The sequence below is a fragment of the Scaptodrosophila lebanonensis genome, unplaced genomic scaffold, assembly GCF_003285725.1.
Source record: "Scaptodrosophila lebanonensis strain 11010-0011.00,11010-0021.00 unplaced genomic scaffold, SlebRS2 tig00000118-arrow-arrow-pilon, whole genome shotgun sequence".
Taxonomy (NCBI): domain Eukaryota; kingdom Metazoa; phylum Arthropoda; class Insecta; order Diptera; family Drosophilidae; genus Scaptodrosophila; species Scaptodrosophila lebanonensis.
The window spans coordinates 2,215,545-2,238,801 of NW_022060578.1; the positions used below are offsets into that span (position 1 = coordinate 2,215,545).

The 23,257-nt window shown below is 39.1% G+C and overlaps 1 protein-coding gene and 1 non-coding gene across 2 annotated transcripts in view; both read left to right on the forward strand.

Moving 5' to 3' along the window:
- LOC115628457 (semaphorin-1A) overlaps positions 1-23,257 on the forward strand; it is a 182,127-nt gene that overhangs the window by 150,704 nt on the left and 8,166 nt on the right. Inside the window, 14 exon segments of the mRNA XM_030524575.1 lie at positions 5,454-5,558; positions 6,514-6,602; positions 7,382-7,523; positions 7,592-7,713; positions 7,832-7,912; positions 9,159-9,304; positions 18,385-18,467; positions 19,132-19,275; positions 19,389-19,500; positions 20,025-20,167; positions 20,236-20,364; positions 21,823-22,030; positions 22,100-22,370; positions 22,437-22,490. Of these exon segments, the coding sequence (XP_030380435.1) occupies positions 5,454-5,558; positions 6,514-6,602; positions 7,382-7,523; positions 7,592-7,713; positions 7,832-7,912; positions 9,159-9,304; positions 18,385-18,467; positions 19,132-19,275; positions 19,389-19,500; positions 20,025-20,167; positions 20,236-20,364; positions 21,823-22,030; positions 22,100-22,370; positions 22,437-22,490 (1,829 nt within the window).
- Positions 2,093-2,164, forward strand: Trnad-guc. The gene has a single exon. It is a non-coding gene; the product is annotated as a tRNA-Asp (tRNA).

Genomic DNA, 23,257 nt, shown 5'->3' on the forward strand with positions numbered 1-23,257 from the left:
AAAAAAAAAAAATTAAAAAAAAATTAAATTATTAAAAAAAAATTAATGAATTAATTAATTAAAATAATTAATTAAATTAAATTAGAATACATGTTTATGTTCAGTTTTAACAGCACATATTTACATCACGTACCCATGCGTGTTTATATGCGTGTATGTATGCAGCACAAAGTTGAACAAAAGCAGCAACAACAACAACAGCTGCGGGCAGCGCTGCCGACAGAGCTGCAGGCAGCGCATGAGCAGCGATTTTACTTATGGCTATAACTTTCTTCAGAATTGACCTATCATGATGAAATTTGGCACACGGACACATTAGTACTAACTGGATGTACCTACCAAAATTGATTTTTAAATTCCGAGAATTACGGAAGTTATAAGAAAAAATACGAATTGCGGGGGAGTGGGGGGGTGTATCAGAAAAAATAAACAAACTCGTTCTGCCTAGGGCTTATAGGAACCTTGATACCAATTTTGGTTATCCTAGCTCTTGTACTTACTGAGATCCTTGCGCTCATACAGACAGACGGACAGACGGACAGACGGTCAGACGGACAGACGGACAGACGGACATGGCTATATCGACTCGTCTTCTCATCCTGATCAAGAATATATATACTTTGTGGGGTCTGCCACGCCTCCTTCTGTGTGTTACATACATGCGCACAAAACTAGTATAGCCTTTCACCCTTTGGGTACAGGCTATAAAAAAATATATATATATATATATTGGCTAGGGATTAGGAAAGTCTACATACCAAATTTAATCAGTATAAGATCAGTCCTTTCCGAAATCTAGGCGTTCATCCAGTCAGGATAATTCTAATCTGCCTGGTAGGCTCATAGCTTTAATTTTATTCTATTATAGTAGAATCGCCGCTTAACTGCTTCGCTTAATTATACGAATATATATTTAAATGATCTTCTGAGTACCTAAAATGTAGAATCTAGATGAGCAGTAATTTATTTAATTAAATCCCCTACTTAAATCCAATATTTGTCGAAAAATGCATAAAGAATTTGTTGCCAAGAAAAATGGCCCTTTAATCGCATATGTACTTATTTCAATCTCTTAAAATACTTGTATATACTTTTTTGAACAAATTGCAATTTCCAATAACTTGTTCAAAAATCCATTATTTGCATTCCCCTGGAATCTGAATAGCTAGGTGTTTGTGTGTATCACGAAATGTATTAATCAAAATTTTGGCCACAGCATGTTTTAATTTGTCAACATTTGATTTGAGGCGATCCGAGAAATTGCCACGCCCTTGAGTCAGCGCATGTTTACGCCTCCTTTCAAATTTCAATCAAGAAAATTTACATATTTTGGCGATTGGCCCGCAGAAGTTAATGACAAAACTTTAAAATCTCAACGTGGATTTAAGCTGCGATGGGGTCCTCCTCCCTCTCTCCCGCCTCGGCGTTTCCTCACATTAAGCAAATGTTTTTATTGGCCGTTAGCTTCACCTGTCCCGCTTGCACCCCCGCCGTCATGATAGAAAATTAGCATTCGTTATTTATCACAGCGGCTGGTAACGGTTGTTGTTGTTCCCAACTGCCTAGAAGCAGATTCTGGAGAAGTCACTGTTCACTTTTACTCACGCCCCCGCCCCCTCCACCGCCCCCGCCATCGTCATCGTCATCGTCACCGCGTGACTTTTACAGCCTCTTAATTTAAACACTCGAGGATGTGGGTTGGGGTCGCGGCCGAGGGTGCTGAGGTGGGATGTTATGGGCGTCTGGGGTGCTTTCTTCGGGGCGACCATGGCGTGCGGCAAAATTAATTTGTTGCAGACGACGTTTTTAATGTTGCTGGCTTTTTTTAAGGCCCACCAACGTCCAACAACGGTATCCATATTTACTGTTCCACTCGCTGCAATTCAGTTGTTCTCGCTTCCATTCTTTATGGGCGTTGGCGTAACGTGTTCTTGTCACGTAATTCCGTTTTCCGTCCACCACGTGAATTGGCATTTGAAAGTTTTACAGATTTGACTACTGATATAATGTCTAAATATAATATTCTATTAATATTAAGGGTACATTTCTCTTTTTCTCTTCGACTAGGGGTTATTACTCGGCCTAGATAGATTCCTCGATAGTATATTGGTTAGTATCCCCGCCTGTCACGCGGGAGACCGGGGTTCAATTCCCCGTCGGGGAGGAACATAGTTATGTTTATTTTTTTAATTGCCTCGGATCACATTTTAATGTTGCTATAGAAACTATTACTGCAGCAAAGTTTGTTTTAATTAAAGACAGTGGTGAAAAGAGCGGTGGATAAATTATGCTTTTTCAATGGCAAAATACTTATGTTGGCCAAGTGCTATAAGCTTCTTCTGATGCATGGATGAACTAGACCTACCCACTCCAATCAAGTGATCTTTATATATTCTTAATATAATTCCAACAGCTACCACATAATATTTAAGCCTATGGAAATGTTTTGTAGTTCAAAGGCCAGCAAAACACACACTCCTTATTTCCCTTTCTTCCTTTTTCAATTCAATGTCATTTAATTTTTATAAAAAATTGCTAACTAGTTTAGTAGTTTTCTCAATTACTACGATATACTATATTTCTCAATTAATATAAAGAAACAGTCATTTAAATGTTTTCTTCAATGTTGTTGTCTTTTTCCTATTCTTGATGAAATTCACAATTACGTTTGTAAGCAAAAAGCAAAATGAATGTTTTGTATTGTCTGAAAACAAACTGGGTACCAGGGTACTAAGAATGTTTAACACGCGGAGAATCCGAAAACTCGATGATTAATGCTAAGCAACTCTTATAGTTTGTAGCTTATACATTACTTGCATTATAGTGCAAACAAAGTTACAATTTTTTGTAAATAATACTATACCTTGCAATCGGCTGATGTCAAAAATCGAGATAAAACATATTTGAAAACTTGCGAATTTCTAAAAAGTTTTAGTTCTGAATCTAATCGAATGGCCGTAAGACATACAGATATACATAAATATGTAAACATACAATTACAAATCCATCATTATTCTTAGACATTTGTCAATATTCTCCAAAAACTGCTAGATGGAAAATACAGTTCTTTACAAAATATATTTATTTCATTTATTTGATAATGTTGTGAACCTGAGCGAATACATTTGTGAAAATAAAAGTGGCTTTACGTGTACCTTCTTTATAAAATCCAAATAATATTGCACGTTCCTTTTCCAATGCACAGCTAAATGCAAAAAAAAAAAATAAATAAATTTACGAGTATATAAATATATGAAGTGCATGGAATAAGGAAAAGAAATCTTTATCTGGCAACTTATAAACTGCAAAAAATCAAATGAAGCCAACAACATGAAGGCATAGCATCGTTTATTCGTATACTTATTATTTGTAAAGTACATATGTATGTATGTAAGTTTGTGGGTGTATGTATTGTGTGCGGTATTTGTGCATAAGATGCAGCGATAATGCGGCAGACTTGTTGGCAGGCTCTCTATCTGAATCAGCTTGGCTCCAGCTTCCAGTCTGAATGTGCCTGGCGGGACGCAAACAAAGGCCAAAGCCAACACAGAAATCGATCCTGTTGCTGCCAGTGAGCGGCTTCGGCCGGCGGCAAAGCCATTTCCGGCCAGACAATAACTGGCAACGCTGTCGCGCTCACAGTTTCCGGTCGCGCGCTGTTGTTGTTATTTCAGCTTCTCTGTTTTTCATATTTTTTTCTCTCATGAAATTGAAGTTTGACAATGCCAGAGCCATTGCCATCGCCATCGCCAGCCTGGCAATTCGCAGTGAGATTAACACAACCGCACTCACAAATACGAAATACAAAAGTAAAAAGTTCAAAAAAAAAAAAACGAAGGAAAACTCATTTATCTTGTGTTGCCGCTTCTTTGCCACGTCCAGGCAGTTGCCGCAGGCCGGCTTCAATGTCGCCCAAGACGACGATGTCGCAGAGGGAGACGGGGAGGGGTGGACACAAATGTCAGTATTGGCAAAAGTTTTGTTGTGCTTTTCGTTTAACTTAATTAAATTTACGCGCGCACATTCGCATTTTCATTTAGCCGGAAAATGGGGCGTCGGAAAATGTGCCTCGATGGCACACGTGGCGTATGTGTAATGTGCCATGCCTCAAACGGCCGCAAAAGCAACAATTGATTAAAATTTTATTGTTTTTATTATCTTGGGAGCAAGATTTGCTTGGCGGTTCTATGCTCCCAGGCGGCGTGGCTTCTTCTTCGCTGTGGCGGGGGCTGACGGCACAAAACAGCCACATTTGAAATTTCGTCATAATGCGAGGCTATGTGTGTGTCTGTGTTGTGTGTCTGTGTGTGTGTATCTCAATGAGTCTGTATGTAGAATTTGCATATTTTAGTTACACAAATTGGCCAGACAGCATGTTTTCTTTTCGCTGCTCTGCCAAAAACTACAGAGGCAAGCAAAGTCTGAGCGCAGACCCAAAATAAAACTTGATTGCGTTTAAAATGTAAGCAAAAGTTTCCTTTACAGCTTATGCATATGTATGTAAAATGTTTTACCATTGACATTATTACAATCTAGGTATGTGTGCGTGTTTGGGAATGTTTGTGCGACAATACTAATTCCAATATAAATTGTAATAAGATTTTGGTGCCAACATTAGATGAATATATTATTTAAGCCATTTCCGTCCTTGCACAGTTTGACGTACATACATACTAAGGATATATGTATGTATTTCAATTTTTGTTTTTACTGAATTGTGACAAGCTTTGCAATTTGAGGGCGCATAAATAATTTAATTGGTGATACGAATCGATGTAGCCATGAGTGTCTATTACACAAACAAAGAGACAATGAGAAGTTTTAGGGCTCGACTCTGCCAACACCTACTAGGCTTCACCTCTCTAACTATTTGACTCATAGAAAATTTCTTCCAAAAATTTAAAGTTTCATGCCAGTCAAAAGGGTTTTTGTATAGCCTATTAATTTTATAATGAATAACTTCAATCTTGTCTTAGAAAATATACACCTTTGATTTAGATTATAGGCGCAACAAAAGTTAGCCCACTTGAGAATGGTAAATAAGTGTAAGAATGGAATCGACAACGGTCTTAAATTTGAGTTTTATTGTATACCCAATTTTTATTTGTATACCCTGCATCCATATATCATTCCATTCATGCTTGAATTGGTTAGTTAATAAATACTATAGAAAAGTTGCCCAAGTTTTAGGATACGCCCAAGAACACATCATTTTAATCTGCGATTCGTGTTTTTGTTTTTTACATCAAAATTATATAATTATATAAAATTATATAAGATATGCTTTGGAGTATCAGAGAGAGCACCTTTGGCCAGTGTTTATTAATAGTATTACTCCTTTTGTGCTTTGCTTTGGCATCATTTTGTTGTTGCTTTAAGTCCTGGATAAATATTTGCAAATACTTTACTAAATCATCACTTTGTACATTTTTTTCTCCTTCTTCTGATTGCAGACAACGAATTATATTCGGGTACGGTGGCCGACTTCAGTGGCAGTGATCCGATTATCTATCGAGAGCCCCTGCAAACGGAGCAATATGATAGCCTAAGTCTCAATGGTAAGTTGTTTGTATATTGACACGCCTACTACTTCCGCCTACCGCTACTTTTGGTAATTGAATACGACGGTATTAGGGAGATGCTGGCCATTATTATTATTGCTGCTGTTCTGGTTGTTGTTGTCGTCGCTGCTGCTTTATTAGCGTAATGTCGCAGTCAATCGAAGGCACAACGGCACTCGAATTGAATTAAATTTGATGGTATGTATGTGTTTTTGCATTGGCTGCAGTAGCCAAACCATCGGGTCCTGTCAGCCCCACATCCTTCGCGACCTCCTCCTGACGCTGGTTTTTGCATACTTCAAGTGCTTGAATTTTTATACAACAGCCGCGGCGTGGAGTGGAGAATGGGACGTGGAGTCAGGGCGAGGAGCGACCAACAACCATTAACTTAATAGACGTGGCTTCGATTGCCTGTCTGTTGCCTGTCGCTTACCATAAAGACATCGCACCGCTTGGCGTTCTGGTCTGCGCCAATCTCGGGCTCATGGCTCCGTAGCTGTCCATTCCTGTTCATAATTCATATTGAAGGACCACTACATGCGGCTCAACGCTACTTGACAGGATTGAATATTTTATAGTGTTTCGATTACGTGGCCAAGATACATAAGCGACAATGTGTGTCTCTTTGTTCGCGGCTCTTAAAGCTACGCGCATTTAAGTCTACTTATTCGACTAATCCCTTTGATGGACAGTTCTGCATAACATACACTATTCATGTATCTAATCTGCCTTTTAGGCTATTGGCGAAACTTAAAGTTATGTTTCAATATACGATAAGTAAACGAACGGCATCTCCTTAAATTTCGATTTCCTTCAGCACGTCCTGCTCATAAATTTCGCAAATTTTCTACTATAAAATCTTTACAACTCGCCTCGAAATGAACTTTATTATCAGATATGCTTTATATATGTACATATAATTTAACTTGTCTCCCTTCTACTTTTTCCACAGCGCCAAATTTCGTGAGCTCATTTACACAAGGAGACTTCGTTTATTTCTTCTTCCGCGAAACGGCCGTCGAGTTTATCAATTGTGGCAAGGTGGGCAAAAAAAAAAAAGGAATACAATAAGTACATAGATGGAAAGACAAGCAGCAAACCATAATAAATAACATTTTTTATTGGTCAAAGTCCGTAGTTAACTTAGTTAAAAACTTATCTACCCAACAAAAGGAAACAATAAATGAAAAACAACCAAAACAAGGCTTCCAACTGAGCATTAATTAAGCATCTCAGCTCATTGCATTTATGGGGAACAGAAGAAACAGACATTGGTACTTTCGTACATACATAATTAGCATGACGGGAGAGGGGTTGATATAGACATGTTCGACTGTCTGCTCGTCCGTTCGTCTGTATGAACGCCCAGAGTTCTTGAACCATAAAAGATAGGGACACCAAAGTTGGTATGACGACTTATCTTATAAATATGCAGAGCTGACTTTGCAGAATCATTTCTTTGTGGCAGATATGCCAAAGGACCGATCGGTTTAAATCACGTACCTCTTTATGATAGGTTCAAATAGGCCGATCGGTGGAGAAACCACTTTCCTTAGAATCTGTCATATTCATATCCTTTAATATATTAAATGTCTTCCATTCTCCTCCCACCTCCAGCAATATAGCCTTTTACTTTTTGGTGAATGTGATTGCCTTTTATGAAAAGTGGCTTACGAGTTTTGAAGACGGCCTTCATATTTGCGTGCAAAGCCACATGGCTGATAGGGGCTAGAGTTTGTTTATGGCATTAGTTGCTTGCTTTGGCGTCCACTCATTCGTTTAGTGGCCTAATATTAATATTTATCCATTGGTCATTTCAGGCGATTTACTCGCGGGTCGCACGTGTCTGCAAATGGGACAAGGGCGGCCCCCATCGCTTTCGCAATCGCTGGACGTCGTTCCTGAAGTCCCGCCTAAATTGCTCCATACCTGGCGACTATCCATTCTACTTCAATGAGATTCGTAAGTGAAGGGAACAGATTGGTTGTGTATAGTAAATGAGTTGACATGAAATTGATTTGGCTTCACAGAATCCGCCAGCAATCTGGTCGAGGGACAGTACGGTTCCATGAACTCCAAATTGATTTATGGCGTTTTTAATACGCCAACAAATTCGATTCCCGGCTCAGCGGTGTGTGCGTTCGCATTGCAGGTGAGTGCACAATTACTTTGATTTATAAGACGCAAGTCAAATGCGCACCACAACATTTTAGTTTGATATTATATTATTATATTATATTTGTTGGCGCTCCGACATTGTTATTTCACAGGACATTGCGGATACATTCGAGGGGCAATTCAAGGAGCAGAGTGGCATTAACTCCAACTGGCTGCCAGTGAACAACGCCAAGGTAAGAAGGAGCTCCTTAAAAGGCGCTTTGCCCCATTCACTTTCGATTGCACTTGGATACAGCTGCTTACCACAATTTATGAATTATGAATCCCCACCCACGACTTTGAGAAAAATGTGAAAATGCAAAGTGGAGCTAACAAAATTTGCATTTGAATGCTCAGTATTTTTCGAACAACGGCTGCACATGTCATATTTGAGGTTTTTCCAAAGTACTATGTGCAATGTATTAGGATTATTCATGGATAACCAGCAGTGTGCAAACACTTTCTCACACAACATTCCCCCGAATGTAACTTAGAAAGAATTGCAGAGTACAAACCCTTTAAGAGAAGATTAATATGCTGGATTGAGTTACGATCGGGGGTATTAGAAAAAGAGTAAGCTCGCTCTCTATGTGAGGAATTCAAGTAATTACTTCCACATATTCGTGAATTAATTTATCAAAATACTGCCAAATATTTTAAAGATTAAACAAATTCAATTTTAATATTCGTTTATGCCTGTTTCTTAGGGCTAAAATGGAGTATCATTTTTCTAAAATAGTTCCTAATTAAAATACTCTAATTTTGGGATGTATGGCCAGTTATTTCTTTATAATCCTCGAAATTTGAATTGTAACTATATTCCCATAGTTTATGTATAGTTGAATCTGAATCAATATCCTGTCTTCCAAAAGAAGTCATTTGAGAACAACTGAATTATAAATATTTGCTATATAGTATGCCATAATATCCCTATCAGTTGGTCAAGCCGCTCGTATTTCACAGACAAAAGTAGTAACTCGTTCTGGTTATGCATGTAATGCTTTACAAATTTTGGTTTGAAAAGAAAATACCCGCTCTAAAACGAGCACTTTCCGGTTGCGATTCGTAAACCAAATCATTAAAAGGAGAGCAACTCCATACCTACGCATACGCATATGCCCAAAACTAACGGAGCCATAGTTGTCCGGCTGCAATTTCCGGTACAGCAGCAGCGATGGAAGCAGAGGTAGGAGCAGCAGCGCGAGACCAACAAATGCAATTTATACGCTCTTTTAACAGCAGACGAGCCAACTATAACTGGCCGACCCACCCCTCGAAGCCTCTGCTCCCCGACCATACTGGGTGGACAGTCCACCTATAACACCCAGTCCACATGGACATGGCAGTCATACTAATATTTTATATTTCGTTGTTGTCGTCATCGTGTGTTCATACTTCATTCTTTTCATTTTTGTTTCTGTCTTTTCCCCCTTCTTTTAGGTGCCCGAACCGCGTCCCGGCGCCTGTCACAATGATTCACGAACACTTCCGGATCCGACATTAAATTTCATCAAAACACATTCGCTAATGGACGAGAACGTGCCGGCATTTTTCGGTCAACCGATTCTGGTGCGGACCAGCACAATGTAAGTACCCCGCCACTCTCTCTCTCTCTCTCTCTCTCTCTGTATCTCTTTCTCTTTCATGGGTACTTTTTCCGTTCTCTGTAGACTTTTATATTTTGTGTGCTTCTTTGGTTTTATTTACCGCCTTTTACGGGCACGTACCAAAAGTTGCCCTGTACTCTGACTGTCTGCCTTCCTGATGATGTTGCGCCAATGTAAATATTATTACACAAAAGCAACAGCAAAGGCACAAGCAATAATAAACAACAACAACAGCAGTAAGAGCAAACAACAAACCGGGTCCTCTGTATATTGTGGGGCGGGAGATGGAAGGATTGCTCTAAAAGGCGTGGCACTGGCATTAAACAACCGCGTTATGAGTGCTGTTGGCCAGCGGTTTTGTGGCTTTGCCGGGATTGTAAAAACTTTTACTGCAACTGGGGCTGAGCATGTGGCCAAGTGAATACGTGACATCTAATTTGTATAGTCGTCCGGCCGTATCACAAAATGCAGCTAATTTCATTTAAATAACAAATTTCATCAGAAATCTGTTCGCGTGGTTCCCAAACTGCACAACTATTTGCGACTGTTGCACATGCATAAGGGTTACCTACCGATGCACCATGATATCACAATGTTCAACTAAGTAGCAGCAATATCGGAATAAGAGTGATAGTCGTATGAAGACCCTATATTTACACCCTGTTTCTGAAGCGTAAAAAGTGTATATTAGGCGGAAGGAATCATCCCGATGCCATAATTCTTATTTAGCATGATAAGAGAATGAAGACAAGAGAATGAAGAGAATGTATGAACGCCTGTATTTCCGAAACGGCAAAGCCCACATTCGCAAAACTTGCTATGTAGACTCTCCTAAGCCCTAGGCAATACGAGTTTAATTTCTTTTTTGTTTAACTTTAACAAGTAAGTGAATTGTTCGAAGAATGCCATAATCATCATTCAAATTCAAAATAGTCAATTCAGCACTTAAAAGTTATCAAAATCTGAGTATTGTTTTTGTTGACTAATCTATTAAATGGTCAGATTAATTTGTGTTCTAATGAAAATATGTGACTATTACGACTATTCAAAAACTTTAATTCCCGATGGTAGAAAATAACTTTGTAATCTTAGAAAGCTTGCAAAAAAAAAGACTGCACAACCATCCGAAAGCTTTTAGACACTCCTAGTGCTGTTCGAAAGGCCAAGAAGGCTTTTTAAATCGAACACACCATTTTAACAACCCGAACAATACCCGAAGGGTGATTACCTTGACACAGCAGATTGGTAAAGACATCATCCGTCTATATCAAAAATCCTTGGAACCTTAATAGCTGGGGACCCCACACATGGTTTGCAGACTTTCCCAAGCTAAGCCCTATACCTGCTTTTGTCCGTTACATACTTGTAGATTTGTCGTTTAGACTAGTGTCTATCTAGTGGCCTCTTTCACACGTCGTCACTTTGTCGTTTTGTAGTTTTTATTTTTAAATACAGTTTGTTTAAATTTGAAGATGAGGTTATGGGGCTATTTAAAGGCAATTTAAGCGACCTTCTAAAGCGCCATGTATTCTTTTATACTTATAACAGGAATTACTAAAATGCGGTTGCACTTCACATACAAGCGGTTATTTACTTATTTATAAACTCATCTAGCGTTACAAGTCCCAGATTACATTTAAGTTATTACGCTAGTCATTACTTCATTGTCCTTCTCCAATGAAGCGTCTCTGGTGGTTTTCAAATGCTATCCTGACCGACATTCCACAGTCACAGCCGCATCGTTATCAAGCAATTGGGTCGAAATACAAATTTCTGCGCAAATATTGGAAATCTTTTTCATTTTTATGCTTTCCAATTGAATTGGGGATGATTAAATTCTGATGCATTGTGTGATTGGAATAACCGAGAGAACCTAAATGCAAAGAGTCAGTTGCCGAGTAAGTGGCCAAGTGTGTGTTGAAGTAGAAATTCGTTAGATACTCGTACTCCCTGGTCCTCCACAGCGCTGCACTGCACTCGCCCACTTGGCTAATGTCGCTCGTCCGCACTTACATTTATTGTGGCGTGCTCATGTGTGTGTGTGTGTGTGTGTGTGTATCTATTTTAGGGGGTAGGGGTCGGGGGGGTTGTTGGGGGTTTTTTTGGGGGCATTGCAGTCTGAATTCTTGCTCTACGTGTTCCATATTTCATTCTAATTTATTCAGTTGTGCATACATATTTTCGTTCCGGGCTGCCTCGGCGCATCCAAGCATTTCCTTCTAGTTGGCTCGGTTCGTTTGGTTCAAACTATCGCTTCACTGCAGCATGTGGCCCGACACAGCCCTTTGTTAGGACTGTGTGTGTGTGTGTTGTTGTGTGTGTGTGTGTGCGTGTATGTCTGCTCACTGTCTCACTTATGATTTACTCTTTAAAGTGTGCGGCACACTTGCGTGCTCCTCTCGTCTCGACGGCCTGTAATTGTAGCTCAATTACATGGAAAAGTTGCCAAATTGAATTTTTAAATTTGCGCCAACCCCAACACATGGCTGCAATCTGCAGAGTAAATAATTTATGTTCAGTACACCTGTGCCGTTTTTCATAAAGCGGTTGCATGGATCGTGGCTAAGAATAAAAGCTTCTGCCATATTTTAATTCTTGCTCAGTTATTTATTTGCTTATACTTGTAGTTGTACTAGCAGGTCTTGCCTTGGCTCAGTATTTTCGCTACCAATTATAAGTTTATTTACAATATTGCTTGTCCCTGCCGACACTCTCTAAAGTTTCTAAAGGAACTGGTAATAGTAAATTACTTTGATACGTTCCGAGAGCTAGCTGTATGAAGAAACCTTATAATATTTATAACCCGACTTCTTAAAGAATTGAATTTGCTCCGCCAGTCAGCTATGCCGTGATTTGCAGTCGAAGTTTCGATTAAAAGATAAAAACAAATTTTTTTTAAAACTTTATTTTTTATTTAATGTCTGTCCTAAGGAGGATAACTATTAAATTATATGGTAGCCATGGTGCCATGATGGTTGACTTGAAAAAACCTTGTAAAACACATTCGAAACACTTAAAATCGAAAGAGCCAGAAATATAATATATATACAAATATTTTCGGTATACCCCAAGCTCTATACGAATAACTCGAGCAGTTTTGTGGAAAATCTTTTCATTCATAGATAGAACGACAGATCCATAGATGACACATCAGTTGTGAAAAATGTGACTGTCGTTATGTAACAATATTGCTCGTTGCTGAGATACGACTTGAAATATAACATAATAAAATAGAAAGTATTGCCAATTGATTTATTTGACGTAAAAGCATTTAAAATCATTCCTAGCATATACAGTATAGTAGTATTTCAGCAGCGAATGAATCGATTTTGAGTGATTGCGACCGCTAAGAACAGTTCATGTTTTAAGGAAACTAAATAAGTACACAATCTTTGCGAGTTCATTAACAAATCAACAACATTGCTAGATGGCCAAGCAATTCATTTATCAAGTTTCGAATTTAAATTTTGAGCAGTCCCCATAAATTATTCAATGTAAAGCGAGGCCAAACAATGCAGACCGCAGAGCGGCCCAGCGCGAGCCAAAGCCTGTGGACTGTGGGGTCAAGTTATTGAACACAAATGCCAAAATCAAATCAAAAATGCACAGAATTTATGGCGATTTGCCGAAACATAAATTTATTATAATTTTATTTGAGCACACAACGAGCACAGACGCTGCCACATCCGTTTGGTGTGCGCCATTTTGAGCAGCCATTTTTGCCTCAGTACGGGTGTGTGGGCTTGTGAGTGTGAATAAATAAATCAAACGAACGAACGAACGACCGAACGAACGTGAAATGAGAGGCAAGCAAGGCAGAAGCGATGCCAAGACAGACACACTCATTTGCATATGCGGGCCGAGAAGATTTGCTTGCCTGGTTTTACAGCACTGCAAAGTTTCCTACAACTTGAAAGTTGTGATGCTACCAGCTCAGTAGATTCTACACGGTAGCTGTTACAAATTGTTTCCGTTCCTCAGCAGCGGAAGTATCCTTTGCAACTGGCTGCAGCGACGGCCTCAACTGATTTCTGACAGCTGGTTGACCATATCCTGACGGCCAAGGTACCGCAATTTCAGTCTGGCCCTTTATTATCGCCCAACTCAACTTTTTCCTTTCTTGATACTGCTGTCAAGACTTTTATCATGCATGTCCTTGCAAACGGCAGTTGTCTGACTGCCTAACTGCCAGCCTGCTATCCTGCCGGCTGCTTCACTAATTTCATTTGAGTAGCGACATAGAAAAAAGAACAAAAAAGGGAGCGCACGGTCTTCTGCCTGGCCGCTCACACCAACCGAACCTACAACACCCTTCAAAACTAGCTAAACCTTCAAGAGCTACAGCGAAAAAAATGGAAAAATATAGAAAAATTAAAATAATATTAATAATTAAAAGCACGTTTTCAATCTCCAAAATCTACATGCTTAACTCTTTTAAATTGATTTCAATTTTATAGCAAAAAGAAATTGTGTAAATTCTGTATTTGGTTATCAAAAAATGTTCAGTTCCAATTGAATTATTCAGAATATAATTTAAGGGAGTGACCCTACTTATTAAATGAAAAAATAACCAAAAATAGTGACTAATAATGAATCTTCGTAACGAAAGAATGAGAGTATAATCCTAAATATATTATTCTCTAATCTCTACAAACCGTTCTCTACATTTGTTTAAAGATAAAAAACTAAACAAGTCTGCTTATTTCAATGTTTTCTTATGTGTGTGTTGAAGCTTTATACAAAATCGCTGTTTCCTCCGCGCAAGGGTATAAAAAAAGAGCGCTACTTCTCTATGTGACCCTTGTCCTTGTCGGGTCCTGAGCTTGTCGCAGTGTCATACACACAGTGAGACAGACACACACACACACACACTCAATAAAACTTGGCAAACATTTTTGCAAGTTTCAGCTGCCAGCTGCTTGTGCGAGCCTCTGCTCTCTAAATGCTTTTGTATTATTTTACTCAATGTTTCTATCTTGTTTTGTTTTGTTGCTGCTCTTTCGCCATTTTGTAATTTTGGCCAGAAACTTTTTGGCAGCACTTTTCCATCGCCATTCAAACGACCTCCCTCCCCAAACCCCCCTCCCCCATTGCCCTTTAGCTTGTTCTGAGTTTAAATTTATTTCATTGCTTCTTCCATTTGCTGTTTTGTTTGCTGGAAATTAATTTTATAAGCTGTATCCGCACTTTGGCATTCTCTAGCCAGCCATGACTTAAGCTTTTAACTTCCATTCCTATTCGCATTGAATAAAATATTTCATTTGTCATATTTTCTCATACTGTGTGACCACAAGCCAAATATGCAATCTGTCTGTCACATCCGTGAACATAAAACCGTTTTCAAAGCTATAGTCTTAAGCTGCAGACCAATGTGTGGCATCGAAATGAACTAATTTCATTTATTTTGTTTCCCCTTTAAGAATTAACGCAGACATAATAATGTAGCTGAAAAGATAATTACAAGTGGATTTGAATAACATACAAGTAAATAACTTTAAAAAGTTATAGCTGAACAAATTTGTAATATACGTTTTTAATAAAAACCCAGAAAACTGAATAGTTTGAACAAGTTTAATGGAAAACTAAAAGATTATTAATTGATTTTTGATTGATATACCTACACGGCGCAATGGAGGTAGAAGTCAAACAGCTTCCACCTTGAACATTTGGAAATAAACTTTAAACTCAACTTGTTCCGTGCTACTAGATAGGTTGACGGTTACGGTTTTAAAGTAAAATACCAGCGTCTTCAAATGAAGCTGTGCTGCGGCGATAAACTTGTATTCTTATATACTCATATACTTCGTATATCCTGTACTTGAAATGTTACAGGCTTAAGCGCCATAGGTATCTACTTGTAGCTCGCAGAAGGATGCCTCTATCTTATAGGTATACTCGTATATAGTATATGTATAAGATGGATGATGTCGAATGCCAATACTAATTGCTGATCGATAATACTCTCTAGTGGCTTCATCCAAGAGACTGCGTAGACTTCTCTGGACTGTATACGTGCGCGCGGAAAATGGTCGAAATAGGTCCATTACCGTTCTGAAATGCAGGTTTATCAATCGGGCCATCCTCATAATAAGTATGAAAGAAGCCACGCTAACTCTTAACACTACTTATGTGGAGTGGGATGATTCTGTGCTTTGGTTGAACTTGTTTTTGCGGTTTGGTGGTTTCCGCTCCTAGCTGGATCCAAAGGCCAAAAACTGCCAATCACTTGGCCTGTTGTCTGGTTTGTGGTTGTTAATTCTCTTTCTGTCTCAACTCAGAGCTCAGGTACCTAGCTTGCCTAATGCAGAGGAGCCAGCCCTGCAATGAGGACTGCGGCTCCGCGGCGCTAAATCCTCGACTACTCTGGCGCCTGCTACATTAGAAGGCACTTCTAGTGCGGTAGGCTTTTCATAAAGTCGTCTAGTCCTAGTCCTCTTTTCAATGATTTCCTAGATGCTACAATTGCTTTGACATCCTGTCTGAACTGCAGTTTTGGTTGTTCTGATTGAGGACGTTGTCTTCGTCCTTTCCATCAGCCGACCTCAACTGCCAGTTGTAGTTTTGATTGGTCACCGTTTCCAGGTTCTCCATCTGCTTGTGATAGTCCTCAATGCTTTTAAATACCTGCGGGACACCTCCCAAATGCCAAATGGCACACCGTTGCTAATATTGCTGCCACCAGCGCCCAGATGTCGGGCTTTAGTGAGCACCTTTTCTGCCTCCATCAGCAATTGCTGCTGCTGAAGCGTTTGCGATTTGTTTCTCATCTTCGGCAGCGCAAAGCTTAAATTTATCCCAGACCTATATCTACTAGATTTGTGTTTAATGGGACAATATTTATTCAAAATGAAGCTCCTGTTCCTCAACTGAATACCTGTATTGCAAAATCAATATATGTACTATATATATACGATTGAGATGGGAAACGTTCGATCATAAAGTTTGGCCTGCCTTCGGATTGATAATTATAGTTTTACTCTGTAGTATTAGTCGGGGATAGTGTACAGTTTCTGAAGTTGCCTTTGTGAGGTTTGTAAATGTTTATTGTATTCGTACTCTTACAGCTAGCACAGTCGAATGTGTCCAATATGCGCTCGGATAATGGTTGAGTCTTGAACTGTGCGGCATATTTAAGAATCTTAACTAAATTATACGAGTTTGGTAAGCTGATTTACCAACACATGTGTATATGTTCATACGGATACGTCTGAGTTTTATTCGCATACGCTGAGGCAATTAAAAGAGCCGTGCAACTTTCGCCTCTGTGTGCTGAACGACTGCACGATTGCGGTGGCCATAACCATCCGAAATGGTAGGGAACGAACCGCTTTATGGTGCCAACAGCAGCAGCCGCAGTAGCGGCAACAACAGCAACAGCAACAACAACAACGACAACAACAACAATAGAAAATGGCGACCATTTAAGCCAACCTAAGCAAAGCACAGTGGCAATTCTTTTGCCATTTAGAAAATTGAGCAACATAACTAAAACTCAAAAACGAGATTTGTTAATTAACAATAAAACAATGCACAATGGTCGGCAGAGGACGAATGCTTGCAGTCGTTGGGCGGAGGGGTGGTGGTGGGGGTTGGGGATCGGGTGCGGCGCGCACGTTCGTCCATTGCAGACATTTGCATTTAAATCGAGGCAGACAGACACACACACACAAAGTTGCTGTTGCTGTTGCACAAACCGTACTAAACCAACATGGGAGCAACAATAGACAAAGCAGCCAAGCGGGCAGCCACAAATGTTGCCTGCAACAAGGACAACAACAATGACAACAGCTGTTAGCATAGAGCGCATTAGTCGATGGGAGAAGAGGCATGTGGCAAGGGGCAAGGGGCCAGGGGCAGTCGGGGGACGGCATAATGGGCGGGCAGCAACAGTCGCCAGCATTTTTGTGGCGATATCAGAGGCAAATTTCCGTTTTTATTTTGCAGCCAACCCATTGCTGTTGATGTTAAAATATGTTTCTACATATAAATACACTTTGTTATAGCTGCTGCTGATGTTGTTTGCTTTTGTTGCTTCTTGTCCTGCGGCCATGTTGTGCATTGTTTTTGTTGCCGCCTGCCAGCCACCGCCACCGCCGCTGCCGCTGCCGCTCTGTTGTGGCTTTCTACAATTCCGTTGTCATTCTCACCATTGCTTTTGCATTTTGCCAGCGAGCGTTTGGCATACTCATATGTGCATTATTAACGCCAGCCATGCCCATCATCGACACAGCAACAGAAACCACACGTCAAACTCCACTGTGGCTCCATCAGTCAATGGCGCAGCTCCAAAACTGCCCAGCCAATCAGCGACATTTTATCACAAAACAGACACCGAACAACCGGTGTGGGAACCGATTTTAAAGAAAAGTATAACTGCCTGGAAAGAAATATTATAAGCAACAAAATATATCTGCACATCTGTCAGCTCGGCCCTTAGTCAAAGCCTAGACCAATTCTAATTTTCATTACAAGTATATTATTACCCTAGGTATTATAATGTAAGCTACGATGTGGTACGAATGTACGTAACATCCACAAGGCGGCGTGTATACATATATAATATATCAATATGACAAGAAAATCCGATATAGCCGTGTGTATCTGTGCGCTCACAAGAATCTTAGGGAGAACTAGTATCTTAAGACCAAGAACGAAGATGTTTATGTTAAAGACTACCCAATCTTTTGTCCAGAGTTGACAACAAATAACAGCACTAAAATTAAAAGTAGAATTGTTCTTATTTCGTTTACATATGAACTAAAATTGTTTACCTCTACTTTTACCGTTGGCCTGCTATTGATTTCTTAGAAGTTATTGTACGTTTCCTTTAAAACTGTAACAGGTTCGAAAATTGTGAAAATTCAATTCGTTCCAAAGTTAATTGAACATCAGTTGGTTTGAAAAGTTTATTATATCCGTATGAATTATAAGGAAGATCTGTAATCGTTTTATAAAAATATTATTTGTTTTGACGTTTACTACTATTTTGACTAAATAATATTGAATTCATATTGAATTTTATAAATGTTTAATCCTACTTTTTTTCTTGGTATTTGCAGTTATCGCTTCACACAAATCGCTGTCGATGCACAAATCAAAACACCTGGCGGGAAGACATACGATGTGATTTTTGTTGGCACAGGTGAGTTTTTCAACTAAACTGGGAATTTAATTCGATTTAGAAACAACTCGTCTTGCCATTAGATTGTTTAAGTTTTCCGATTTGTATTTACTAATAACATGTAACAGACTTTCAAAATTTTTAATTGAAATTCAGCTACTTGTTCAGTCTACAAAGATAGTACAAAGTTTTAAGTTTTGGTAAAATAAACTATTGACTAATAAATATTCGATTTAAGAATATTAAGATTTTTTTTTTAGTGAAATTGACCGAAATTGAGGGCAGAAACTATGTACTTGTTTTTCAACTAAACTGGGAATTTAATTCGATTTAGAAACAACTCGTCTTGCCATTAGATTGTTTAAGTTTTCCGATTTGTATTTACTAATAACATGTAACAGACTTTCAAAATTTTTAATTGAAATTCAACTACTTGTTTAGTCTACAAAGATAGTATATAGTTTTAAGTTTTGGTAAAATAAACTATTGATTAATAAATATTCGATTTACGAAGTCGTTTTTAGTGAAATTGTTTGAATTTGAGGCCGGAAACTATGTACTTGAATAGAAGTAGCATATACTTATTTTAGTCCTATGTAATTGGAGTAGACTTGCCAACTAAGAATAGACTTTATTGTGATTTTCAAATGACTCACATAACACCCTTCTTCCCGCCCTTCCACAGACCATGGCAAAATCATCAAATCCGTGAATGCCGAATCAGCGGACTCTGCCGAAAAGGTAACCTCGGTGGTCATCGAGGAAATCGATGTGCTGCCCAAAAGTGAACCCATCCGTAATTTGGAAATTGTGCGGACTATGCAGTACGGTATGTGTTCGGGATAAAGTCAATTAAAAACGCATGTTGTTAACGAGCCAACATTGTTTAAAATTCATTGCGCATTTCACATATATCCCCCCTTTCTGCCCCCTTCTCCCCAGATCAACCCAAAGATGGCAGCTACGACGACGGCAAATTAATCATTGTCACCGATAGTCAAGTGATAGCCATACAATTGCATCGATGTCACAACGACAAAATCACCAGCTGCAGGTGAGTGGAGGGGGTCTGAGGGTGGACACACAAGTAATGCCGGGACCGAGCGGTCAAACTGCCAGCGTTGCCAGCGTTGCCAGACAGTTGCGCCACATGGCAGCAGGGGCGGAGAGCACAGACAACAGACAACAGAAAACTGCGTTCCTATTAAATGCAACAATTTGTGTGACTCCATCGGACTACACTCAAAAAAAAATATATATATATACATGCATTTTTCATTCCGGATTATATCCGATTTGAGGACGCTCTATTACTTTTCTCGTTTGCGAAAGCTCTTGCTTGATAATACATTTATGTAAAACTGGATAAACTGCAGTCCCGAATCTTAACCGACCATTTTTCCGAGTGCATAAATGCCCGTATTACCGGGCGAGTGGTAGTCCGTCCGACATGCCACTTGAGCTGCTGCAACATGGCACCTGGCACTTCACGCGCATTTATGGCATTTTAAATTTCCCATTGCCAATATTTTTCACCAAGCATTTCTCCTTTTTGTTGTTTGTGTTTGTGTCGCGCAGCGAGTGCGTCGCACTGCAGGATCCATATTGTGCCTGGGACAAAATTGCCGGCAAGTGTCGCTCCCATGGCGCACCACGCTGGCTGGAGGAGAACTACTTCTATCAGAATGTGGCGACCGGTCAACATGCCGCGTGCCCCTCGGGTGAGTTAAACGAGTTGACTGTGCGTCAAATTAAAGCTACATGCCCGTCCTCCCTCCTCCGTGTGCAGGCAAAATAAATTCAAAGGATGCCAATGTGGGCGAACAGAAGGGTTTCCGCAACGACATGGATCTATTGGACTCCCGTCGCCAGAGCAAAGATCAAGAAATCATTGATAATATTGATAAAAACTTTGAGGGTAAGTCTCACCTATTTCCGATATACTTGTAGTATCTCTCCTTTATCTACCTGTACCTTTTTCTGTAGTTATGTATAAGTATGTACATGTCTGTCTATAATGTATTTTCTCTTTGCACATTGTCTTTAAATTATTCGTGCAACATGCTTGTCTCACCTGCTGTATTCAACCCGCTTCTGTCTACTCTACTGTTGTCACGTTGCAAATCACATTTTATTTTCCCTCCTCTTGGCTGCTTGTTTTGCTTATTGCCACTTCATGTTTTCCAATTTCAATCAAGATATTTCATTCCACTTTATGTTACTCGTAGTTGCTTTGTTTTCTCGCATCTGCATGAATACCTTTGATATTTATGTTGCTTTCTTTTCTCAGGTAGAGATTACTGTTTTATTATTTGCACAACTTTATTGTAAATACATAAATACTTATGTATGTATGCTGAAGTATCAGACTGAAGCCGAAATATTTATTCGTTTAATATTAATGATATTAAAGATATGGCTGGACACGTTAGATCGGAATCTATTCAGAACGATTATCACAGAAAATATTGCAACAAAGAAACTTCCAGAAACACCTCTCGACTTAGAATGAAATATATCATTTGTGATAAAACTTATCTCTCGCTTTGCGAATATTCTTATAGAACAATTAATTAAACTGAAGTGAAATTAACAATTGGATCTTATCATCCGGGGAGATTTGACACAAAAAGATTGCAAATTCCTAGTCCAAGAGATATTTTGAATTCAAAAAACTGGAGCCATTTCACAGGTTTTACGTTCATACTCGTCTATATTCTCAATGAACTTGACAGTAGAAATCAACATATTCCGTCCATCTGTCTGTATGAACGCGACGATTTTAGAAAGTATTACAACTTGAGTTACCAGATTTTCCAATTTTCTCATTTAATTTTTCTTAAATGAAATTCTACATTCATTTACCTTCAGATTATAATTGAGATTACCTTTGAGATTATTATAGAAATCTTTGTTTAGGGCTCTGTAATTATATTTATTTGCATTTGTAGCAATATTTAATTATCCTGTAGATAGAAATTTGCCTACACTATTCAAGTGTGTACATTATATATTAATCCGAAACTTTTCTTATATCTTCTTGTTTCTTTTCATTTCGATACACCTATTTTCCAACATTTCGTTAAAATATGCGCTACTTTTGGGCGTTGTTCTCTATGTTCGATGTTTGGATGTTTATTGGTGTCGTTCTCAATCACAATCAAATGGATTATATATTCAATACTATATATGACCTGAAACCACAAATACAACAACAAAACACACACACAACACGATACAAAAATATGGTTTGTTGTTTGAATCGATGCCTCCTTCTACACGCACAACCTCAACCAACCAAACGATCAATCAACCAACCAACCAACCAACCAACTTATGCGACCTCTTCAAATTCGAAACATGTAACTAATCGTAGGTCCACAAATTTCCGCAGATATTATCAATGCCCAATACACCGTGGAAACCCTCGTAATGGCGGTGCTAGCCGGCTCGATATTCTCGCTCCTAGTGGGCTTCTTTACAGGCTACTTTTGCGGCCGGCGCTGCCACAAGGATGAGGATGATAATTTGCCGTATCCGGATACGGAATACGAGTACTTCGAACAGAGGCAGAACGTCAATAGGTAAGTAGCTCGCATTCGAATAAATGGACTTGTGAACAAATGGAACTATTTGTGTCCCTCTCCGCACAGTTTTCCCTCGTCGTGCCGCATACAGCAGGAGCCTAAGCTGCTGCCCCAGGTGGAGGAGGTGACATATGCAGAGCCGGTGCTGTTGCCACAACCACCGCCACAGAACAAAATGCACTCTCCCAAGAATACGCTGCGCAAGCCGCCAATGCATCAAATGCATCAGGGCCCCAACTCGGAGACCCTCTTCCAGTTCCAGCCCGACGGCTACAACACCCAGCAACCATATCGTGGACGCGACAACTTTGGAACGTTGCGTTCACACCAGGTGATGGTGAGTTGGATATCAAATGGAGTATGCTCCAAGGCACCCGTTTCTAACACTCCTGCTTCATTTCAGGGCGACAACTATAGACGCGGTGATGGCTTTTCGACCACCCGCAGCGTCAAGAAGGTAAGTCCGCACTGCCAATAATGCTAATACCTTTTTCGTTATCGTAAACTAATCAATAATCGTATACAATTGCGCTCTTTTCGATGTTGTTGACATTTTGACATTAGTAAAACAAATAAAAAACAAAACACCCACACAGATAACATTGTGGTGCGCTTGTATTTGATTCTCACTCAAACGTCGATTGGTGTATTTCTTAGAATCACTTTCAACTTGTTGTTGTCATTGTAATCGATGTTGTATATCTATATATAGCTATTGAATTTGTAAATATATATGTTGTCTGGTGCCTAAGTATTACTACATCGCTCTAGAGCCCTAGATGTTCCGATTCCTTTGCATAAGAAATCATGCTTGCCTAAAATTTATCTCTTTATAGTATATTAGTAGAAATGCATTGCGTATAATTTGTTCTTAAAAATGATTACCATTAAATTTTCATTTAAATACAGTTAATAGCATGAACTCTAAACTTTTTCCATAAACTTTACAAAAAAGTGCCTCAAAAATCAATTTTTTGTTCCTTTATTTTCGCCTACAAATTTTGTTAATTTTGCAATTATTTTAAAGACAGTTCAACTCCCAGATTTGTGCACGATTAAATATATGTATATCTAAACTGAGAAATGTGTATATACTCTTAAGCCAAAATTCTGCGTATTTTAAAATGAAAAAATGTGCTCTTTACTTACATAACCAAGTATAATTGAATATTCGAAAAATCGGTGTACACGTGTATATATAATAGTACTGTATACTCAAAAGAA